Source organism: Caloenas nicobarica, chromosome 1 (genome assembly GCF_036013445.1).
Source record: "Caloenas nicobarica isolate bCalNic1 chromosome 1, bCalNic1.hap1, whole genome shotgun sequence".
Classification (NCBI taxonomy): Eukaryota; Metazoa; Chordata; class Aves; order Columbiformes; family Columbidae; genus Caloenas; species Caloenas nicobarica.
Window position 1 is genome coordinate 53,420,749 of NC_088245.1, and position 19,819 is coordinate 53,440,567.

The window sequence follows — 19,819 nt, forward strand, 5'->3', positions numbered from 1 at the left end:
AATAGCAAAACCCAGCATAGAAAAATAACTGCAGCGGTCCTATTTTTAAAGTGATTTTCCAACTTTCTGGAAAGGCAAGATTTTTGTTGATGATTTTTAGCATGAAGTACATAAAGAATTATTAAAGAAAATATTCTCTGGATGGACTTGGAGAAATGTCTCACATTGCTCTCAGTATCAAAAGTTGCTCGGAAAAAAATACGCTAGCCTCTAGAGCCTGCACTTTAGAAATACAATAAAAGAGACAAATGTCTGGGGGACAGTCAATTCTAAGGTACATTAGAGAGACAGTATAGGCATCTAAATTTAGAAAAACAGCGGGGCACAATGAGGTGGGATAATCTGGCATCATGGATGTATGCATGTATGACAGAATCTTATGCATATAAACAGAGAATGTTCCTGTTTCCAGAGCTACCTATTGCTGCAAATTGCCTATACATTTACTGTTTGGCTGCAAACTTTCATTGCCATGTTTTAGCCCATAATTATTTTTTTTAAATATGAAAAAGAGAAATTTGAATAGAAAAGCTTTTTCCTTTGTGTGATATTTAGATAAAATTTTCAGAGATCTACATCCTGTCATTACAAAATCACTCATTTAAAAATAAAATCTATAAGAAAAGGATATCAATCAGATTTTTAAAGGTTAACTACTTTGTTAATTTTTATTTGTAGTTTTCAGCATATAAAACATATCTGAATATCACATATATATAATTAAAGCGCTGAGTAGATCAAGGGATGTCAGGCTTGCTTGGCATCTCATGTATGCAGATCATGCCGTGTAAGTTCATTGTAATTAAGATGGGTGATTCTTTTAAGTGGTAGAATTACATGAATAAATCCAATAGCATTGCTACCACAGGAATTGAATTCAAAGTCCACTGTAGGCCTAAGGGAGCTGGCAGTGTCCAATTAAATGAAAAGCATGTCTACTACTAAGTGGCTAATAGAAACATAATTACCATGGATAACTAGAAGTAACAGGATTAGGAATGAAAAATTACACATTATAATTCTGATCCTGAATTTATTGTGTATGAATTCAGTAGTGAACCCATGCATAGCAAATATCAGGATTGCAACTTACATAAGAATGGATCAACTTTTATTATTGGCTTTTGAGGAAGCAGGAAAATATGGGACTAGCTGGTACATACACATTTACCCTCCTAATGCTCCAGCTAAAATCACTGCCATAGCTAACTAAAACACTGCCGAAGTCTTGCCGGAGGCATGCTTAGACCAACACAGACCCACCCTTTAGTATGGTCTAATTCACAGATTTGTTCTTGCTGATAGTTGCAGCTGTGGGGAATCTTTTTACTGCTATGTTGGATTTTTAGCGGGTATTATCAGTTTGTTAAACAAAACTGCTTTTGATACAAAACTAGGGCTGGGTGAGCTACAACTAGGATGACTTCATTGTGTTGCCGCAAATACGTGTTCTGATGAGGCCGACCATGTTTTGTCCATGTGCATGAAGAAGCTAATGAGGAACAACATGTAGGTAGTGTAGGACTAGCAAAACAAAATATTTTGAACTCCTTTTAAAGAGGGGGGAGACAAGAACAAGCATGGGGACTCTTTCTGTCCCACAAAAGAGAATAGCAACTGGCCAGTGACTGCTTTAGTTAGGTTAATTCAACGGTGGGTTTATTGATCAAAATCAATCTATCTGCGGTGTCAAACCAGTTATGGCTTATGTTCCGCTACGCTTGTATACAATGTATGCTCATTAGCAATGGTTTTGAATGTGCTTCATATCTGTCTTCCACAACTGCCTTGATCCTCTGATACAATTCCTGATTGTAATACTTGTTCTGTCTTGCTTCCTTCAAGCAGTCGTGAGAAATAGTCTACTATTCCTGAATTTTACTTTTAAATTCATTTAGTCTTTTTCTCCTAGACTGCTCAGCTTTCCACTGTACATTACCTGGATAATCCATTATAACACTTATGCAAAAGACTGTATAATTTGATCTTGAAATGTTTCTATTTATATTGAGCTTATCCAATTAAAAATAGTAAAGGCTTAATTAGTCCTTACAGCTTTATACAACATGGTTGAGTTACTGGAATATAGTATTAGCAAGAAAAATATTAGTTATATACCTGTAGTATATCTACAATTACTAATGTATTCAATTTAGCTCTATTTAGGCCAAAATGTTTAGTTCGTTATTCTGAGGAAACTTGTATGGAAGCCATCAGTAATTTTTATTGTGTCCAAAGGCAAATCTTGGAAGTAAATTCTCTTAATATGCAAGAATAATTAAACCTCAGTCTTATTATCCTCTATGCATGGATCATAGATCAGAATTTATTGTACTAAGGAAGGGTACATCAAGGTTACAAAATCAGAACATCAAAGAACTTATATGTTTCTCAAAGCAAATCTGTAATTGCACCTTCTCAAGGATACATGGCTATTGAAAGCCACCACATATCTTTGTTTAATGCAAACATATGAAGCATTTGTAAATTAGATAATACGTTCTATTTCATATTCATGCTTCTCTTCTTGTCTTCTACATTCTGAATAATTTTATCAATTTGACAACTGGTGTGATATTACCAATACAGCAAATGAGGCTTCCATAAGGTAACAAACCAATCTGCTCTGTAACAAAAATATTACTGAGCTTCCTAGTTTTGAGTCCATGTGCCCGTAGTAAACCATTTTTGTGTATAACTTTTAAAAGCAAGTTGTTTCATTGAAGTGGACTGACCCAGACATTTACCCAGCATTTGATGCTGGGTTCAAGTTTTGTGACGCTTGGCCTAAATTTAATTCAGCCTTCCCCAGGCTGGTTGGGCTGCAGCTCTGTGTCTCTTGCCCAGCTCGATGTCTGCTTTCCCAGTGGCTCAGCCTCCTTGCACTGGGTACCAAAGCTGCCTCACGGCCCCTTCATCCAGAAATGCTTGATTTTTGGTACTCCAGCTCCAGCCCAGTCATCCACCTCTCTGAGCACCCAGACGCAGAAGTCTTGCAGGTATTCCGACGTCGACCATGTCTAACTTTTGCGAGGCCAAGAAAATAATGATTTAAGCAGAACAATAGAAGAGATGAATGTGTTTTCTCACAGCATTTAATTACTGCTTCTTAGACATTCTCTGGACTTGGATGCTCATGATTTAAAAATTTAACATCCTTCTTACTTTTTCTTCTCCCGGCATCCTTTTCTTTTACAATATGGATCTCCAGATTCTCTTCTCATCTGTCAATTTTTTCTTCTCTTATTCTAAACAACTGGACAGAGTCTTCTTTATAGCTTCAACCTATTTTAGATAGCCTTTTGATTAGTTTCACTCAGCCACCTGCCTTAGGTACCTGTTGCCTGGCTCCTGCTTCTCTGACACTGAGTTTTGAAAAACTCATTAAAATCAGAGGACTGGCTATTTACAGTTTCATTTTATTACTATTGCATCATTGTTTCATATAGAAGTTAAAAAGGAAACAAGAAAGGCTTCACATTCAAATGCCTTTTTTTCTTTTTCATTTTTTTTCTTTCTTTTTTTTTAAATGATGTTAATTGTACTTCAGATCAGGATGCCAATGACAATTTATTTTCAAATGTAACATGGTGACTTTTTGTGCCATTTAGAAAGAGGTAATACTGATTGCTACTACCAGAAGGCTTACATCTGGGAAAGCTCTCTGGAGTCTGTGTAATACATTCTAGCAACCCACAGTACTCTGTTGGTGAGGCCTGGAAAGCTTTCCTGAAGCTAGCTGGGTAATCAAAGTATATGCAAGTAGTATTTATTTTTGTGGGAAAAATTCATCTCTGCTGACAGCCAGAGCTAAAACTGTATGCTACCAAAGACATCAGAAGAGAGGTAACTGGCTTTCTGTATATAGACAGACTTAAAAAAAAATATTTAGCCTGGAGACAGCATCTTGGTGGTGGTCCACAGAGTCTGTAAGAGTCATTTACTCTGAGGTGTATCTCTTAATGTAAGTGCCTGTTGGTACCCAACCACCTCTACAAACAGCTGCAGCTGTGATTAAAAAGAGAAATATAGCTGTAAAGCAATTTACTAACACACTGCTGTTTAATTTAATTTGAACATTCCTTATTGCTTTAGTAATTGGGTTTTATCATGTAGTGTTTTATTTGATCTGAATATGCTAATGAAGAAGACTGACGTATGCATGAACATGAAGGAAAAGCATAATAGCAAAAAAAACCCCACAAACAACAACATTAAGAGAAGATAATTGTTAGCTGTATTTTCATGATGCTTGTATTATTGGGTTTTAATCCTAAACCACCTGCATAAAGGATGTTAAAATGTTTTTCAGGCTAATTAATAACATAGTGAAGTCACATTTACTATTTATTGATCAACTCACGGTTTTGATTGGACAAATGAAGCCACCGTTTTGTTAGTGAATTATAAAGACTGAAGCTTTAGGTTCATCAAAGTGTATTAGACATCCTTAACTTACTTGAATGTGATGACCTTCTGAAGCTGATGAGATTCCTTGTGCTTAAAATTAAGCACATGGGCTAGTAATTTGCAAGGTCAGAGACCTTGAAGGTTGGCACCCATAAAAAAAGTGAAAGAAGAACAAGTCTAGTGTGTCTAGAAGATGTTAAAAGTATTCGATTTTTAGCAATAATACTTTTGGTAAGCACAGAATATCATAAATGAACCCAAGATATTTATCTAACTGACCTCATATAATCTACAGAAAGACTACCCAACTTGAACTCATTATCAGCATACAAAACAATTCATTAAAAAAATAGAAATTATATCTATAAAAAGTAAGAGCTAAGCACAAGACATCTTGAACAGGTGTTAAAAAAGCATCTGGTACATAATGAAATTTACCTTCACAAAATAATATATATTCGATAAGCAATATAAAATTAGGTATTTTTAATCCAGTTATCATAAGGTTTGTTTTGTTCTGGTTTTAATTTATTTAATAAAATACCAATGCTAAAGCAATTAATGTATCTTCTAATTGAGAAAAATTAAAGTTATTTGAACAATAAAATCCCTTTTAAAATTCATTTAATATTATTAAAGTTCTCATTGCATATTGACATAATTCTTATGTCGCCTATACTCGCAAGTATTTTTTGCTCAGATTTCTCAGGAAAATAAATTACTCAGTGTCTTCCATATGTTGTTCTTCATTGAATAACACCTACATCGTTGATGCAGCAATGCTATAGACTTGAAAAATGACCAGCATTGAAGACGAGTGGTTTGACTCAAAAAGATAAAAGAGGTGATTTCAAGAACAAGCCTGAATACCTTTCCTTTCCTCACGTGAGATCAGTTTCCAGGTGGTTTGGAAGAGATTTTGGTTTATTAACTGTTTCTTTTGCCCAGGAAGGGCATTTGGCTACTTGAAGAAAAGATCAACTCCTCCATGCTGACTCTTTCAGAGAGCACTGTGCCAGATTTAGCTTTTGCAAGGTGGACAAGCAGTTCTCTTTTCTCAGCTGATGCACAGGGAATGGCTTTTCACTCTGCTCTGCAATGGCTCAGTACCGTGATTTTTTTTTTCCTTGAGAGTTCCCAAGTACAAATCAATAACTCATGCCACTTACTTTCTTCAAATTGGTCTGTTTGACCTATATCAAGAAGAACCAAGATTTTTACTTTCCTCTCAACAGTTAGAAATCACTATTCTGAACATTTAAGTGCTCTTCCCTCTTGGTCAAGTGGCTGGCTTAAGTCAATCCTACCCCAGCTCTTCATCGCACCGGGGAGAGGAGTGAGATTTTAGTTTCTGGACAAGCCCAGTGTTACAGGAGTCAGTGGTCAGGAAGCTGCACTCACGGTGTACGTATGGAATAAACAGTTGCTTTGAGAGGAGGAGCTAAAAAACAAACAAACAAGCAAAACCAAAAAATGACAAAAATGCACAAAATCCCCCAAAACAAAACAAAACAAACAAACGAACCAAAACAAAACACCGAACACTTGTAAAAGCTGACTAGACATCCAGGAATTTTCGTGGCTTGGCTTGATTTTCTATTTTTTTTTCATTCTTGTTGCTGTAACAAAATTAGCATGATAGTGCTACAACCGTGTTGTGGCCTCCAGGGCAAGTTATTTGAAGTCCAAAAGCTGCCAAGCTGTTGTGCAGTTACATAAATAAGCACCAACAGACAAAGGTTAAACTTGGCTGGTGGACCATGAGTTTGGGAAATAACATTAAGGAATTTTAAGTCCAGCAAATGAAATATCTTCGGTCCAGTGTGATCCCTAAGGGAATTAAAGATTTTTTGCCCACATGTTCATGCAAAACAAATGGTGCTTTTATTACAAACACCTGGATATGAACAGTTTATGCCTGGTTATTATGATGTCATGTGTGCATTCAAGAGAACTATGACCTGTCATTCAAGCCTTCCCCTGCATTTGTGTCGTGGTGCTTTGTGTGTCTAGGCCAGTTCAGCACTTTCAGAGTCCTTATATATTCAGCTGAAACCTGAGTGAAGCCCTCAAGCATTGCTATTTATAGTTTTGTTTTGGTGTGTTCTATTATTGTTCTGTGCATGTTTGTTTTGTTGTATGAAATGCAAAACTCCTTGTCTACTTTCTGACAAGGGATTTAGCTTCATCTAGAGTAAAAGAATGCTTTGAATGAGCTTCTGCTGCTAACAGTGAGGAGGATCCTAAGCTCCAAGTCTTTAAACCTTTTATGTGAAGGGATCAGTGGGGATTTTTAAGTTGACTAAACTGATGGAGATTACCATACTGAACAACCCTCAAATAGCTGAAAAGGTTAGACATATGTTTCAGACAAATGTACTTCAGTTGAGTAATTGGAAAGCAATGCAGTGTCGAAGAGGTACAAAATATCATGAAGACAATTATAGCAAAAATTGCATAGGATTTTTGCACAGAATTTTACCTGAAACTTAATGTGCTCAGTATAATGTAGCTGTTATGTATGAGAAACAACATTTTTCCTGATGTCTTTGGAATGCCACTGTTGAATTATAAGTAACATAAAGATGTTATCCATTAGATAACTGGATTAATCTGTAATTGAAAAAAAAAAGGCTGCTAAATTATCTAGGTAGCCAAAATAAATATCAAGATAATGGTATGTGTTCATATAATAAAAGCAATCTCAGATAGATTTAGAAAGATTATTATTACGAAATCCTAATTTACCCCTCTTTGTGTAATATATTCACATGGAATTTACTGTACTCACACACTACCACAGGACTTAATTAACTGCCAGTGATATTTTATTCAGATTTCAAGGTGGAATGACCAAAGGAAATTTTTAATACTGAAAAAGGTTAGTTATGCATTATTAAAGGTACTCAAGGCCTTTAAAAATTATAATCTACTCCTGTCCATGTATTATGAAGTTGTTTGAACCACACTGCATATCTTCATTGCATTGGGATTCTAGACAATACATTTGGTTGGGGAGGGGTTATTCAATTTTGACAGGGTTAATTACTCAAAGTGGTTTTCTTCACTGGAGTTCAGCTATGTTTTCTAGAGAAAACTGCAAGTTTGAAGCTGCAAACTATAAGTGTATATCTGAACAATTTTAACTTCTTCAGAAACAGCTATATTTCTCAATTTGAAACTGACTTCCCCCACCCCAGAATACAAAAATATATACTGGAAAGTTTTTATTGTATTTTAAGAAGCTGAAATGAGTTTTGCTCCGTAGCATCATAAATCCCTTTTTCAGCCTCCAGTACTTCTGGGACACTCATGCTGGCGTGTAGATTTGACAGGCAGGGGAAACCCAAGGCTGCCCTCTAATGGCACTTCCTCCAGTGATCCAGTAGCACAGCCAACCAAAACTGCCCAGTAATTGCCATACTGTAGGTTACACAATCCATTTCCAGTAATTATAGCTCTTCTTTATTTCTGCGGAACACCTGTGAGAAAATGTACTTTTCAACAAATGAAGACACAGTTGAAAATGTCTGTGGCATTTTTAATATTATAGAGTTCACAGGAAGGAGGATGGTTTTCACTCTTCAGAAAACACTTCTGTATAAGAAAATAAAAGAAAAGAAAAAGACAAAGGTACTTAATTTGTGAAGCAGTAGGCTCTGTTTATTACTGAAATGAATTTCATTTCATCAGTGCACTGCAATTAGAGAATATTAGGAGGGTGATTATGACTGTGCTTTATTTTGTATCTTGATGCATGTTAGAGCTGTTAACTTCTAACAGCTGGATATCATCCCCAAATTAGGGAAAGAGCATGTTCTGGCAAGACTCCAGACACGCTACTGCCAACTAGTGCACCTGTGTGCTGGGTGTGAGCTTTACAAAGGGTCCAGAAAGCAATACAAAACCTAATTCACTGTAATTGCGGTGGGGTTTCCTTTGTTAGGTTTTTGGAGGCTTTTTTTGAGGACCCAATTGCCTTTTGATGGGAAATATCCGTGCGATATGAAATATCAGGGGGCTATGTTCTGCTTCAAAATCAGCAAAAGTCTTATTTTGCGTTATTATTAAAAAAAAGCAGAGGGGGAACTGTTGGGGAGATGGAACTGTACAGAGCATTTCCATTGCTTTTGAGCAATAATGCATTTTACACACACTTATTTTAGCATACTACTGGTTAACTCTGAGAGATAATTTCTACTACTAGAATATACACAAACATATTCCTGTGCTTTAAGTGACTACGTCTCTGCAGAATATATTCATTTGATCAAATATGGCTTTTAAAAATATCACACTGATGCGGGCCAATAACATTGGCTTTTTTAATTTGTAGAACTTTCAGCATTACCTAAGAAAAGTTTTGAGTATATTACTCTCACCAAAGCTGCCTGTTGGTCCAGAGAAGGCATGCCAGATTGAGCTCAAGCTGAAGCTTGGGAGCAGCAGTAAAATGTCTCATGCTCCCTCAGAGAATTGTCGGTATTTCTAATGAAAAGCTGCACTAAAATTTAGTTAACTCTGTTATTCTTCTAGAGGAACAAAGGGCACAGAGTAATGGAGTGGTAAGAGCTATGTTTATGGTTATGGCTACTGCAGAAGCAGTGAGATCACACGAAGTATAACTCAGAAATGCAGACCCTCTCATGAGTGAGCCTGTCATTTTGTAGGCTTAAGAGAAACTTTCCTGTAAGTACTTAATCCTGTGTGGGATTTCCATGCTTTTTCCATACAGCATCTGGAAGATTATAAAGCTTGTAATTATTAGGAGAGCAAAAACTGCAAACTCCCTAAACTCAAAATCATGAACTGTAATTTTCTCAAGACTTCCCCTGTGTGAGTATATGACCGAACTGTTGCCAACAGGTAGGATAGCTGATGTGTACTGAGATGATAACTACTCTCTTGGATCTCTTTGTTTCCCCATGTTCTCCTCCAGTCCATTTTGAAAGGCAGAATTATTTCCAAGGATATTTCACTGTAGAACCTTCTGTCAAATTAATATTTCTTATAAAATAGTAGCTATGTAAATTTCTAATTTGTGTTGCACCACTTGGACACACAGGGTAATAGAAAAAGAAACTTTCAATTATTTTAAAATAAATTTTAAAATATTCTATTATGTTAAAATAAAAATAAAACCAAAAAATAATTTACTGAGACAAGGGCATAACAGTGGGAACCTTGCAAAATCATAAGCCGAAATGTATTTATCATTGGCAAAGTAGTTTTACAAAAATATTGCCAAAATAAGGGCTACTTCTGAGGTCATGGAGGAGGCACAATCTGTCAGGGGCATTAGAACTGAGAAGGGCAATTTTGGAGCTTATAGCTTATTAGGAATATTTTGTTTCTCTGAAAATCAGGTACCAAGTTCATGTAAGCTTGAATTCCACAGATACCAGAGAACTATGAGCTTCTCCAGTTTTGATGATGGTGGAGTTGAGGTGTTATTCGCTCAATGCTTTGTGTTGATAGTGTTTCAGTGAGGTAGTGGGGAAAGTATTTACATTGCTTAGGTCTGGTGTTTAGAGTAGCTTTCCTGATAAGAGAGACAGAGATGCTCCTCCCCAAGACTAAGCTTAGGATTCACCTGCCTTGAGGCTGTGATCATGCAGACCCCTAACCTGACAGATCAGCTGCCTGGTGAACCTGCTTTAGCAGGTGGGTTGGACTAGATGATCTCCAGATGTGCCTTCCCACCCCAGCCATTCTGTGATTCTGTGGCCCTCCTGTTCTCTCCTTCCATGACCAGGCTGTGGCCTCAGAGCCACAGGTTGGAGGTTACTTTCCCCCTGAACATTTCTGGCTTATTAAGTTAAATGGTCTCACAGAGGAGTCAAGTAAGCTGCAGAGATGCATATGGTCAGGTACTTGTAGGTTGATGTGGAAGTGGGACCTCCCCTTTCAGAACCTGTAAACTCTTATGTCAGCTTGTTAACATCTTCTGAAAGTGTACTCTGAATCAGCCTGGCAGAAATCCACCCTGGCCACCGTCTGCTGGGAATGCTGCTGGGGCAGCTTGGCTTCTAACATATACGCCTCAGTTAGGCAGCGTTATTATTCCTCCCCACCCAAAAAATCAGTGAACAAGTTGTTTGGTTTCCTCTTTGGCAGCTGGCACTCTGCCACCCTCTGAAGTTGATGGCCTGTTTCTAATCTGCATACAGTCTTGAACCACTAAACTTGCGTAATTTCTCATGTCATTGCAGCTGTCCTTTGGGATGTTGTACAGGAATTTTGATTAATTACAACACCATTTTAATTGGGCTTATGAATGATACTTTTCAAAACTTAAAATAATTACAGAGTATAATCTATATGTAGAAAGAGCACATGGCTCATAATAGTAAATGACTAATACATTTACTTGTCCTGAAGCTCTTTCAGTTATGGTACACTGATAAAGATAGCTACTGTCAATTCTTAGATGAGTGAGTTTTGAGGTTTTATGGGCTTGGGGTCTTTTTTATGTCAAGTCTACCTAGAGGCTAAAGATTAAAAGAAAAGAATCTCTGAGATGTTTCTCTGTAAAATGATTAAATAATCTCCCTGCCTAACGCAGACCTATAGGTATGCAATTAAAATGATAATGTAACTATTCTGTTCGTCTTCCCATATACAAGCTAATTCATTTGTTCCTGTATGTTTATCAGTGTTTTCTAGTTGAAGATAAGCTGCCAAGACTTTTCTAGTTTGCAGCTTAACTTGGATAGATATATTTTACTATCAAGCCAAATCATGATTGCCTCCTATATTAAAAATATCATTGGAATCTAGTAGTTGTAGAAAAAAAGAATAAAAAATAGCTTTCTATAAATAATACTACCCTTTTCTGTTAGCAGTCTATATGTAACCAGAGCACAGAAGATCAGTAACTTCTCTTCCAAAATAAAAACAGATACTCCATAATTAGGTCTTCCTAATAACCCAGATCTTCAAATGCATACATGCTTGTGATTATTTCACAGTATAAAGCCTGGAGGGCCTGTATCCCCATTTTCAGTATTTAAATAATAGAGTATTATTGTAATACATTCTTAGCTTGCTAAGAGTGAGTTACACCTATGTATAGAATCTAATTATTCAGAATAATGAACAAATTTTATGCCTAAGATATTGTAAATATTGGTTATGGTGATACTTCAGGGACACAGAGAAATCTTCCTTTCAATCCAAGAAATTTTTTTTAATTGTAAAAATAGCAACTAATTTTTTAATCTGAAAATTCTTCCTGTAGAAGTCATTCTACATGTTCATTCTGTGCATTTCTCTTAAATTGGTTTTGGAATAATTGAAGCCACCACAGTGGCTTCAAGGGAAGCTTGTAATTGGTAAGTACAAAGTCAGATTTTATTTTATTTTGCAAAATAAATTCCATCCTAAACTATTAATACATGGATTATTCATGCGGTTACATAATAATCTGCCCACTTCTTTAAAAATGCATTCTGAGATAAGGTCACAGTTCTAAGAGATTTGGACAGTTAAATTTAACGTAAAATTGTATTCAGAAGAAAGCTGAGGGAAAGATACTTCTCTTCCTGCATATGGAGTGATAATAATTTTGTTGCTTCTTTTCTGGCTATGTCATAAGAGTTTTTATCAGAGAGAGAGAGTGCTCACTGTACCTACATAGCAGACTGGCTCAGTTACACTAAGCTACTATTAACTCACAGGCTATGTTAGAGAAATTCTGTAGTTATATGCAAGCCGCACTCCAGAAAGCATCCTTGTATTCCAAAGTCATAGTATTTTTCACCTTATTCATCTCTGAGAAATCTGACCTGGTGCAACTGTACCTGTGTATTGAAATGAAAGCTGATTTTTTTATATACTAAACTAATTTGATTTACATGATGAAGTGGCTCTCTTGTAAATCCCGCTCTACAACAGTGCAGTGCTTCCATGCTGAACAATTACTGTTCAGTTTTCATCACAGTGATTCCATTTTCTCCTAATATAACATTATATTAGGGATATTTTTAGTTCTTCATCATTGGAGACAGCCTCCTTTCCCAGTAACATCCCCCAGTCCTGCCCTCAAACCTCCTCATATTCTGAAGTTGTATCTTTTGATGTCTTGGTAAAATTAGCTGGTAGGAAGTAGGTGTTGCCGTAGCTTAACTATCAAGACAATGGGAGGACATACATGACTTTGTATAATCTGTTTCATCTTGATGTTATTATACAGTTGAAGATTAGGTTAATAATTCTGACATTTCCTGTGTTTCAGTGTCTGTAACATTAATACATTATTGACCTTCCTATTACTTCCAGGTGTTCTAATAGGAAAACAGTAGGTAGGAACAAGTGCATGTGCTGCTTCTCCATAGAAAGTCTAAGGTAGAACATAGTCATTATTAACTTTAGTAGGCATAGTCTGGCCATCACGTTCTTTCTTTCATTTTTATCACCTTGTTCAGATTTACCAGAATTCAAATTTATTTAAATATAAAAAGAGAGTAGGACTCTTGGATATTAAGACTGGACTAGAACAGTGTACCCGTGAGAACATTCACAGGTCTGTTTTGACACTTCTTTTCCTGTTAGAGGGGTGTTGTGTATATTTATAGATTACATCTCCCAAATGGATGTGTCTTCTTTGAGACAGATGGGAGAGTGGGCACTCTGTACCAGCTGTAGGGAGACAGGCATTAAGCAGCCAGAACTTGGCTCCACTGTTATTTGCACATCTTGCCTCCTCTTAGAAGAAGTTGCCTTTCTTAACCACATATTTACAATTACTAGCTGTGACATATAGTTGTTTTTCTGGAAGTCACTTTAACACTTTTATTGTTAAGCATTTGTTGTAGCAGATCATTGTTCACACATGTTCACAGCAGTAGGTATAACTAGATCTTAAAACTAATATATTAAATTAGGTTAAAGATGCAATACATAATTCAATGATGCCTGGGTACGAAGCTACAACAGGACACAGGATGATTTTAGAGCATAATATAACCTTTAGTTAATATTATTCATAATGGACATGAAGTGCTAGTTCTTCTAATTGTATTTAGATACTGTTGTTAATACCTTTATATTTTAAATATAAAGATGTTCAACATCAATATTGTGTTGTTCAAGTAATGTTGTGTTACTTGAATAACACATAGGGACTATGGTAGTAAGTTCCATACAAAAGTTTTTTCTTTTCATTAGGCTGAGGGGGAAATAGCACCAAAAGGTGGATGGGAGTCTATCAAAATGTCCTTCTACAATTCTGAATAACAGTGTAAACATGGTTTAAGTTAAGTACTGTCTCTCGAAGCTACGCATCTATCTGCTTGATCCAGTAACCTGCAAAATGTTCTATTAAATCCACCATTGTAATATGTTACATCCACTGCTTCCTCAGCAAGCAAGCAAACTGCTTAGAGAAGGGGGATGCATAGGGACTCACAGTGCGTGCATTAAGTCAATGATCCATCCTATTTCATTTGCAGTGTTTGTTTTACTGCAAGAAAAACTTCGGAGTACTAGGTGTGTCATTGGACTTACGAAATACTATAATGGTGGTTAAAATTTCTTCTTTAACGCATTTCTTAAATGAGGCATCTCAAAATTTCCTGCATAAACACATTCTCTTTCCTGCACAGCATGTACTTAAGGCTAAATTTAGGAATATATGCTCAGTATAGCTCTCAGCCTTGCTATTGTGAATTTGTGTGACATCTGCTGAAAGTTCCCTCTGCTAAACATGATATAGGAATGTGTTTAAGACTTGTGCTCTCAGAGCCCCCTGATGAATACAGATGTCAACCTTTTTTGTAAGGAAAAAGTTGGCTTAGATTTAATAACCATAAAGACCTTTAAAGTATAACAATGTTTGCAGAAAGCAAGAAATAATAACTAAGAGGGCAGGAGTGACTCCATTAATCCAGATATGTCCTAAATTTCATGGACAGACCTTTGCCAATGGTATCCCAGCCCTCATCACTGTCAGTAGCTCGTGGTTTCAGTGAGAATGTTTATTTGATAAGAGCTGGAGCATGAATCATATTTGCTTTGAAATGGACTTTAAATGGTCTTGTGGTGTGGAGAAAGTCAAGGACAGACTAAAAAACCCTTGTGATACTTTTTGAAAGCTTTTTTAATGCATTCCTGAAACTCAGTTTAGATATCATGTGCTGGGTGTGGTGCTGGAGTTAATAGGACTTTGCTGTAATGAGGCACTTCTAGAATAACACTTGAACAAAGTTGGTTTCTATCTTGCCAAAGAAAATCCAGTAGATAGAAGGAGATAAAAAACAGCCTTAGGAATTTGTTTGCAAGAGCAAAACGGGCAATAATGATAACAAAACAAGCAACAGAGGTGGAAAATGAATAAAAGAACCAAGTGTTGATCTATAGCTCCTAATCATAGTGTTTACCTCCGTCATATATTGTCATGGCTACAAGGTAGCTAACACCCTAGTAACCTCCCTATTCCTCTGAGACTCCAGACAATTGACCTTCAGCTGCACTTAAGGTAGCAAATTCTGGCCAACTCCAAATCTTACATGTGATGAATGTAAAACCGAATCAATTTGATACTGCATGATGCACTTATTGCACATTTGAATGCAACAATTGAACACAGCATCTCCGATCTGCCAAAGTCCCTCTGAAATAAAAGCAATTTATATCTATAAAACAAAATAATTGATTATAAATGCCGATTAAATAAAAATTGTTTAGTCAACCCTCTTTTGAATACAATTTTACAGAATTTCATTTTCTTTTCCCCTGTTAGTACTGCTACCTGGATCTTCTAGTTAATAGAAAGGAGTACATCTGAAAAAAATTACTGATTTAAAGAATAACGTATGCTCTTGGTGAAACAAGAGAAAACTTTCAGTCTGAGAAGAAATTTTACACCATTATTTCCTGGAATCCTCCAAATGATTGGTATCAAGGGTCTTCCACGTGGAGGTGGGAGCAAGAGAAGTGTAACACAGCTCCCTCAAGGGGGAATTATGGGGAAACTAATGCAGAGGGAATAACAGAGTCCTAAATTAGACTTAGCATTATAATGTCCTGTTACCATCATAACTTCCCAACTATGTTGTTAGACACCTGATACTGAGAGATCAAGAGATTAGACAAAAGGCTTTGTATGTTGAAAACATACAAATGGCACTGAATGCTTGCACATTCATAATTAGGGAGTATTATTGCATGTTCTTGAGGGAGGAAAGTCTCCTGAATACGCACCTGTTTAAGCAGAAAGATAAAGGGAAATTCTTCATTTGCAGCTTGAGGAAGTGAAAGGGACAATGGGGACCAAAATCATTCACGAAGTTTGGTCTCCTGCTCTCACAGTGTTGAAGTCATTTTATTTTTATAGCTATAATTGAAAATAATCTCAAAGCTTCTCTTCTCTGTAAAGGAGCTGTGTATAAACAGCACCTTCTCACTCCACTGATCTATCTCTTGCACACATTCTGAGTCATACACATGCACTTCAGGGGTAACTATTTTTTCTCTCCTCTGTAGAATTCTAATATCAACAGCACTCTAGGGAAGGGAGGTGCAATATATTCCACCCAGCATATCACCACCATTAACACCATTCTGATTCCAAAATGTTAATTGTTCTTGGTTGCCAAGATAAAAATAACCATTTCTGACTTTCAGATTCCAGTGTCAACCTGTGTGCAGTGGATTTCTCTATGCCTTTTAACTGATGTGTGTTTTTCATACTAGAATATTTTTTCAGTAATTTTTAATAACAATATCAACTGTTACATCTTTAATGGAGAGAATTTTTGTTACTTTTCTTTGTGTTTCTCAGAAATCAGTGCAGAGAAAAAAAAAAACATTCAGCATTTATTTTGAAAAGAGTAGAATTTTAAGTAGCTTTCATCATCTTTCCTCTTCTATTGGCAAAATCATTCTTGAGGATTGTTCTTTAAGCAGTTTTCATAAGAAATGCATGAGATATAAGTATATAAAGCTGTAAAGGTAGCCATATGTATCATAGAATCATGGAATAGTTTGGGTTGGAAGAGACTTTTAAAGGTCATCTAGTCCAACCACTCCTGCAATGAGCAGGGATATCTTCAGCTAGACCAGATTGCTCAGATACATGTACATACTCTGTGTAGTTTAATTGATATGAGTAGTTTTTAGTGTTTATGGACTTTCATGCAAGTTTTAAATTATTTTTGTAGCGCTGATATGGTTTCGTATTGTTAGACTTCAAAAATTCTAAAGAAATCTTCAGAAAAACCTCTATTGAAGAAGTTTCATAGTCAAACACAAAAATTCAAAAGCAATCACCAACCTAACAATGTTTTGTGGTTACTTTTCTGGCTGCAAGCTGATTTACTAGAATACCTGAAAGAAAGCTGAATATGCAGCTTGATTCTTATTTTGATGTTTTGATGCTATCTGCGTCATTACCAAAATAAAAATGGATTAGAAGTTAAATCACAGAAAGATTTTCCTTGGGAATCCCTGTAACTATATTCCAATTTACTTACTTATTTATGTGTTTAAATGGAATAGAGATCTAAAACTGCATTCATTAGTAGCTTACCCCTTCAAAATCTGAGGGAATTGAAAGACTTAAATGTTCACAAAAGGATGATGGCTGGGAAATAGATTGTTATTAAATATCAAATCTAAATCTATGTCATTTTGTTCTAAACATAAGAGGGTTAAGTAGGCTACCAGTAGTACTGTTCAATTAAAAATGGCTCATATCCCATAGTTCTGCTATTAAACTCTGTTTGACTTAATTCCACAATAAAATTGTTCTGTTAAAAATTCTTGTGGCAGCGTATGAACAGGGTTTTATGTTACTCAAGCAGACACACACAGAATTCTAATATGTACTTAAGGAGACACCCTTTTAACAATATAAAGACTTAACCTATATTTACAGCTGGGATTTGCATGAGGGCTTATTCAGTGAGGTATTACTGGTAACCATCTTGCTAGACACGCCTTTTTTTTTTTGTGGGTATATTCAAATAAGAAAACCTTAAATCAGGACAATGAGGATTATATCAGAAATATCCTTTTCTTTTGATTTATATACCTGTATGTTTATATGTGTGCATATATATATCTCTATAAAACCCTAAATCAAACACAGGCTGCGAACAAATACTATGAATGCTTTATGACTAATTCAGCACGCTGCCAGCTGTCAAAAAGCCTTTAGTCTCAAATGTGTTTCCCAGTGCTGCTCTGAAAAAAATCTAAGTAGCAAGTGATGTGGTTTTTAAAAGTGGCTTAGATGTGGCTTTTAAAAGTAGCTTAGACGAACAAATTCCTATACGATAAAGCTGCCAAGCAAGGTGCCATACTTGAAGCTTGTGAGAAGGGGATACATAGAAGTGGTCACAGGACATGTGACATTTGTATGTTGACTCCCCTTGACTTGAACTTTGGATGTTCCTATGGGTCCCAGTCAAGTATTTGGTTGTGTTGTGGTAGGTATTAGACACAAACTCTGTACAACCCAAAAGCATATGCAGGTTAGGTTAGACAATTTATCGTGGTTTTAGTGAGCACAAAATCCTTAAGAAAGGCAACAGGCAGTAAGAACAGCATAATGGGAGGTGGGCAGGGTACACTACCTTCCAGGCCATTAGTATAATAAATTGCTTTTAGAGGTTCCAGGAGAATACAAAATGCAAGGCGTACCAATGTGTAAGAGCTGTGAATCTAAGTGGGAGACTTCTCAGGTGTTTAAGTTGTTCCTGAGCAGAATCATTTCCACTATTTGAGGAGAGATTGGACTGATACATGGCAGAACAGCAACTGCTGGCAGATTAAAAATGAGAAAAAAGTTTAGGAGTATTTCAACAAAAACATGGACAATGAAACAAAGACATAGCTACCTAACCTCCTCTATCTTAGCAAAATAAAATTACCATTTTGACAATAGCTCTCTGTTCATGTAGGTAAACCTGGTGCAGTAAAATTCTGGACATAATAGTTTGGGTTTAATTTATAAAATAAAGCATAATACAAGATTTACATTGTTTATGAACTTTTAGTTTACATTGGATATGAGTTCCTCTCAGCTTTGTATGTGAGCCCAGAGTAGGTACTGGATATGATGGATATAGTGTGGGCTTAATATATATAACATAGCAGATATTTTTATTAAAGTACTGAGAAATAGAGAGGCAACCCATGACTCTCACAATGGTGTTTTTTTCTTTCATAAAAATCATTCTGTTTTGTGCTGTGAAGTAAAATGACACCATTCAGTATATATTTTCAGGTTAACCTAGCTGTGCAAAGGCTGCAGTTGAATACATTTGATTTTCAGTGGCAAAAATTCTTATCTCCAAGCTGAATGCTTATACAAAGGACTCTTCCTTTTTTTTTTTTTTTTTTTTTTTTTTTTTGCACCCGTCCAGACTCATTGTTCAGCTTTGCAGTTCTTTAACTCCTGCAGAAATGCAGAAGTGAATTTTTTTCTAATGGGCAGTTGACCAGCAGTGATCAGCCGTGTTCAGAAATGCTGCCTGCTGCTCTGCTTCTGCCAGTGATTTTACAGATCGCTAATCCGCAGGATCCTTCTTAATCCATCCCAGCTGGCTTTCATTTTTAAGGTTTTATTATAAGGTTATACCTGATGGAAAGACCTTGAACTAACTAAAATATTTGTGAAGAACCATGTTATACCTTCATCATTGTGACATGTAACATTTGTATTCTTCAGAAATATTGCATCTCTTTTTAACATCAGAACTGTCATGCGCCCTACATAGTGTGTGCACTCTTCAATGCCCTGAACAAAGAGACTTCACCCTTAATTTGGGTGTCAAACCACCAACATTGAAGAGTCATTTCTGAAGAATACAAATGTCATGGCTACAAAGAGCACACAGTGTTAACAATTTGGCTCATCAAATTAGGCTGAAACAGAGGTGTAAAAGCAGAAAACAATGCATTACTGCATAAGACGTACTGCTTATTGTACTTGCAAATAATGTTTGCAAACTTCTAGGGTTTTAAGGCATTTTATATGTTTTGTGGTTGGGATTTATCAGCTGTGAATGTTTCTAGAACTATAATTTGTACTCTAAAAGCTCAATACTCAATAGTAATTTAGGTAAGATAAAATTCTGTTAGACAGAAGTGACAGAAGCCTGTGGTTCAGAAGATAAAGAATAATGAAAGTCTTAAGTGAAGTATTCAAAACTATAATAAAACACGAGCAGGTGAAGATGTGACACTTTATTCCCATCCAAGAAATGTTAAAATCTAGACATCACTCCATCTTGCTTTCAAAGTATAAGTAGGTTTTTCCATGCAAGTCCTTTCATCTAGTGGCAGGAAGCGACATGGAAAAAAGTATGCACACAAATTTGTGGATGTCACAAAGGGATATATGATTTTTTTCAGTTTGAGTTCACTTTTAAAAAAGTGATCTTGTTGCTTTAAGCCAGCGTGT

The 19,819-nt window shown here is 36.1% G+C and overlaps 1 protein-coding gene across 5 annotated transcripts in view; it reads left to right on the forward strand.

Moving 5' to 3' along the window:
• The window catches only part of PPFIA2 (PTPRF interacting protein alpha 2), a 315,886-nt gene that overhangs the window by 119,827 nt on the left and 176,240 nt on the right, over positions 1-19,819 (forward strand). For 2 of the 5 annotated variants that reach the window (XM_065626973.1, XM_065626972.1), the window contains exon 4: positions 7,700-7,705. The exons of the other annotated variants lie outside the window; for them this stretch is intronic. In XM_065626973.1, coding sequence (XP_065483045.1) covers positions 7,700-7,705 — 6 coding nt within the window. The remainder of the gene's footprint in view (positions 1-7,699; positions 7,706-19,819) is intronic. 5 annotated transcript variants of the gene reach the window in all.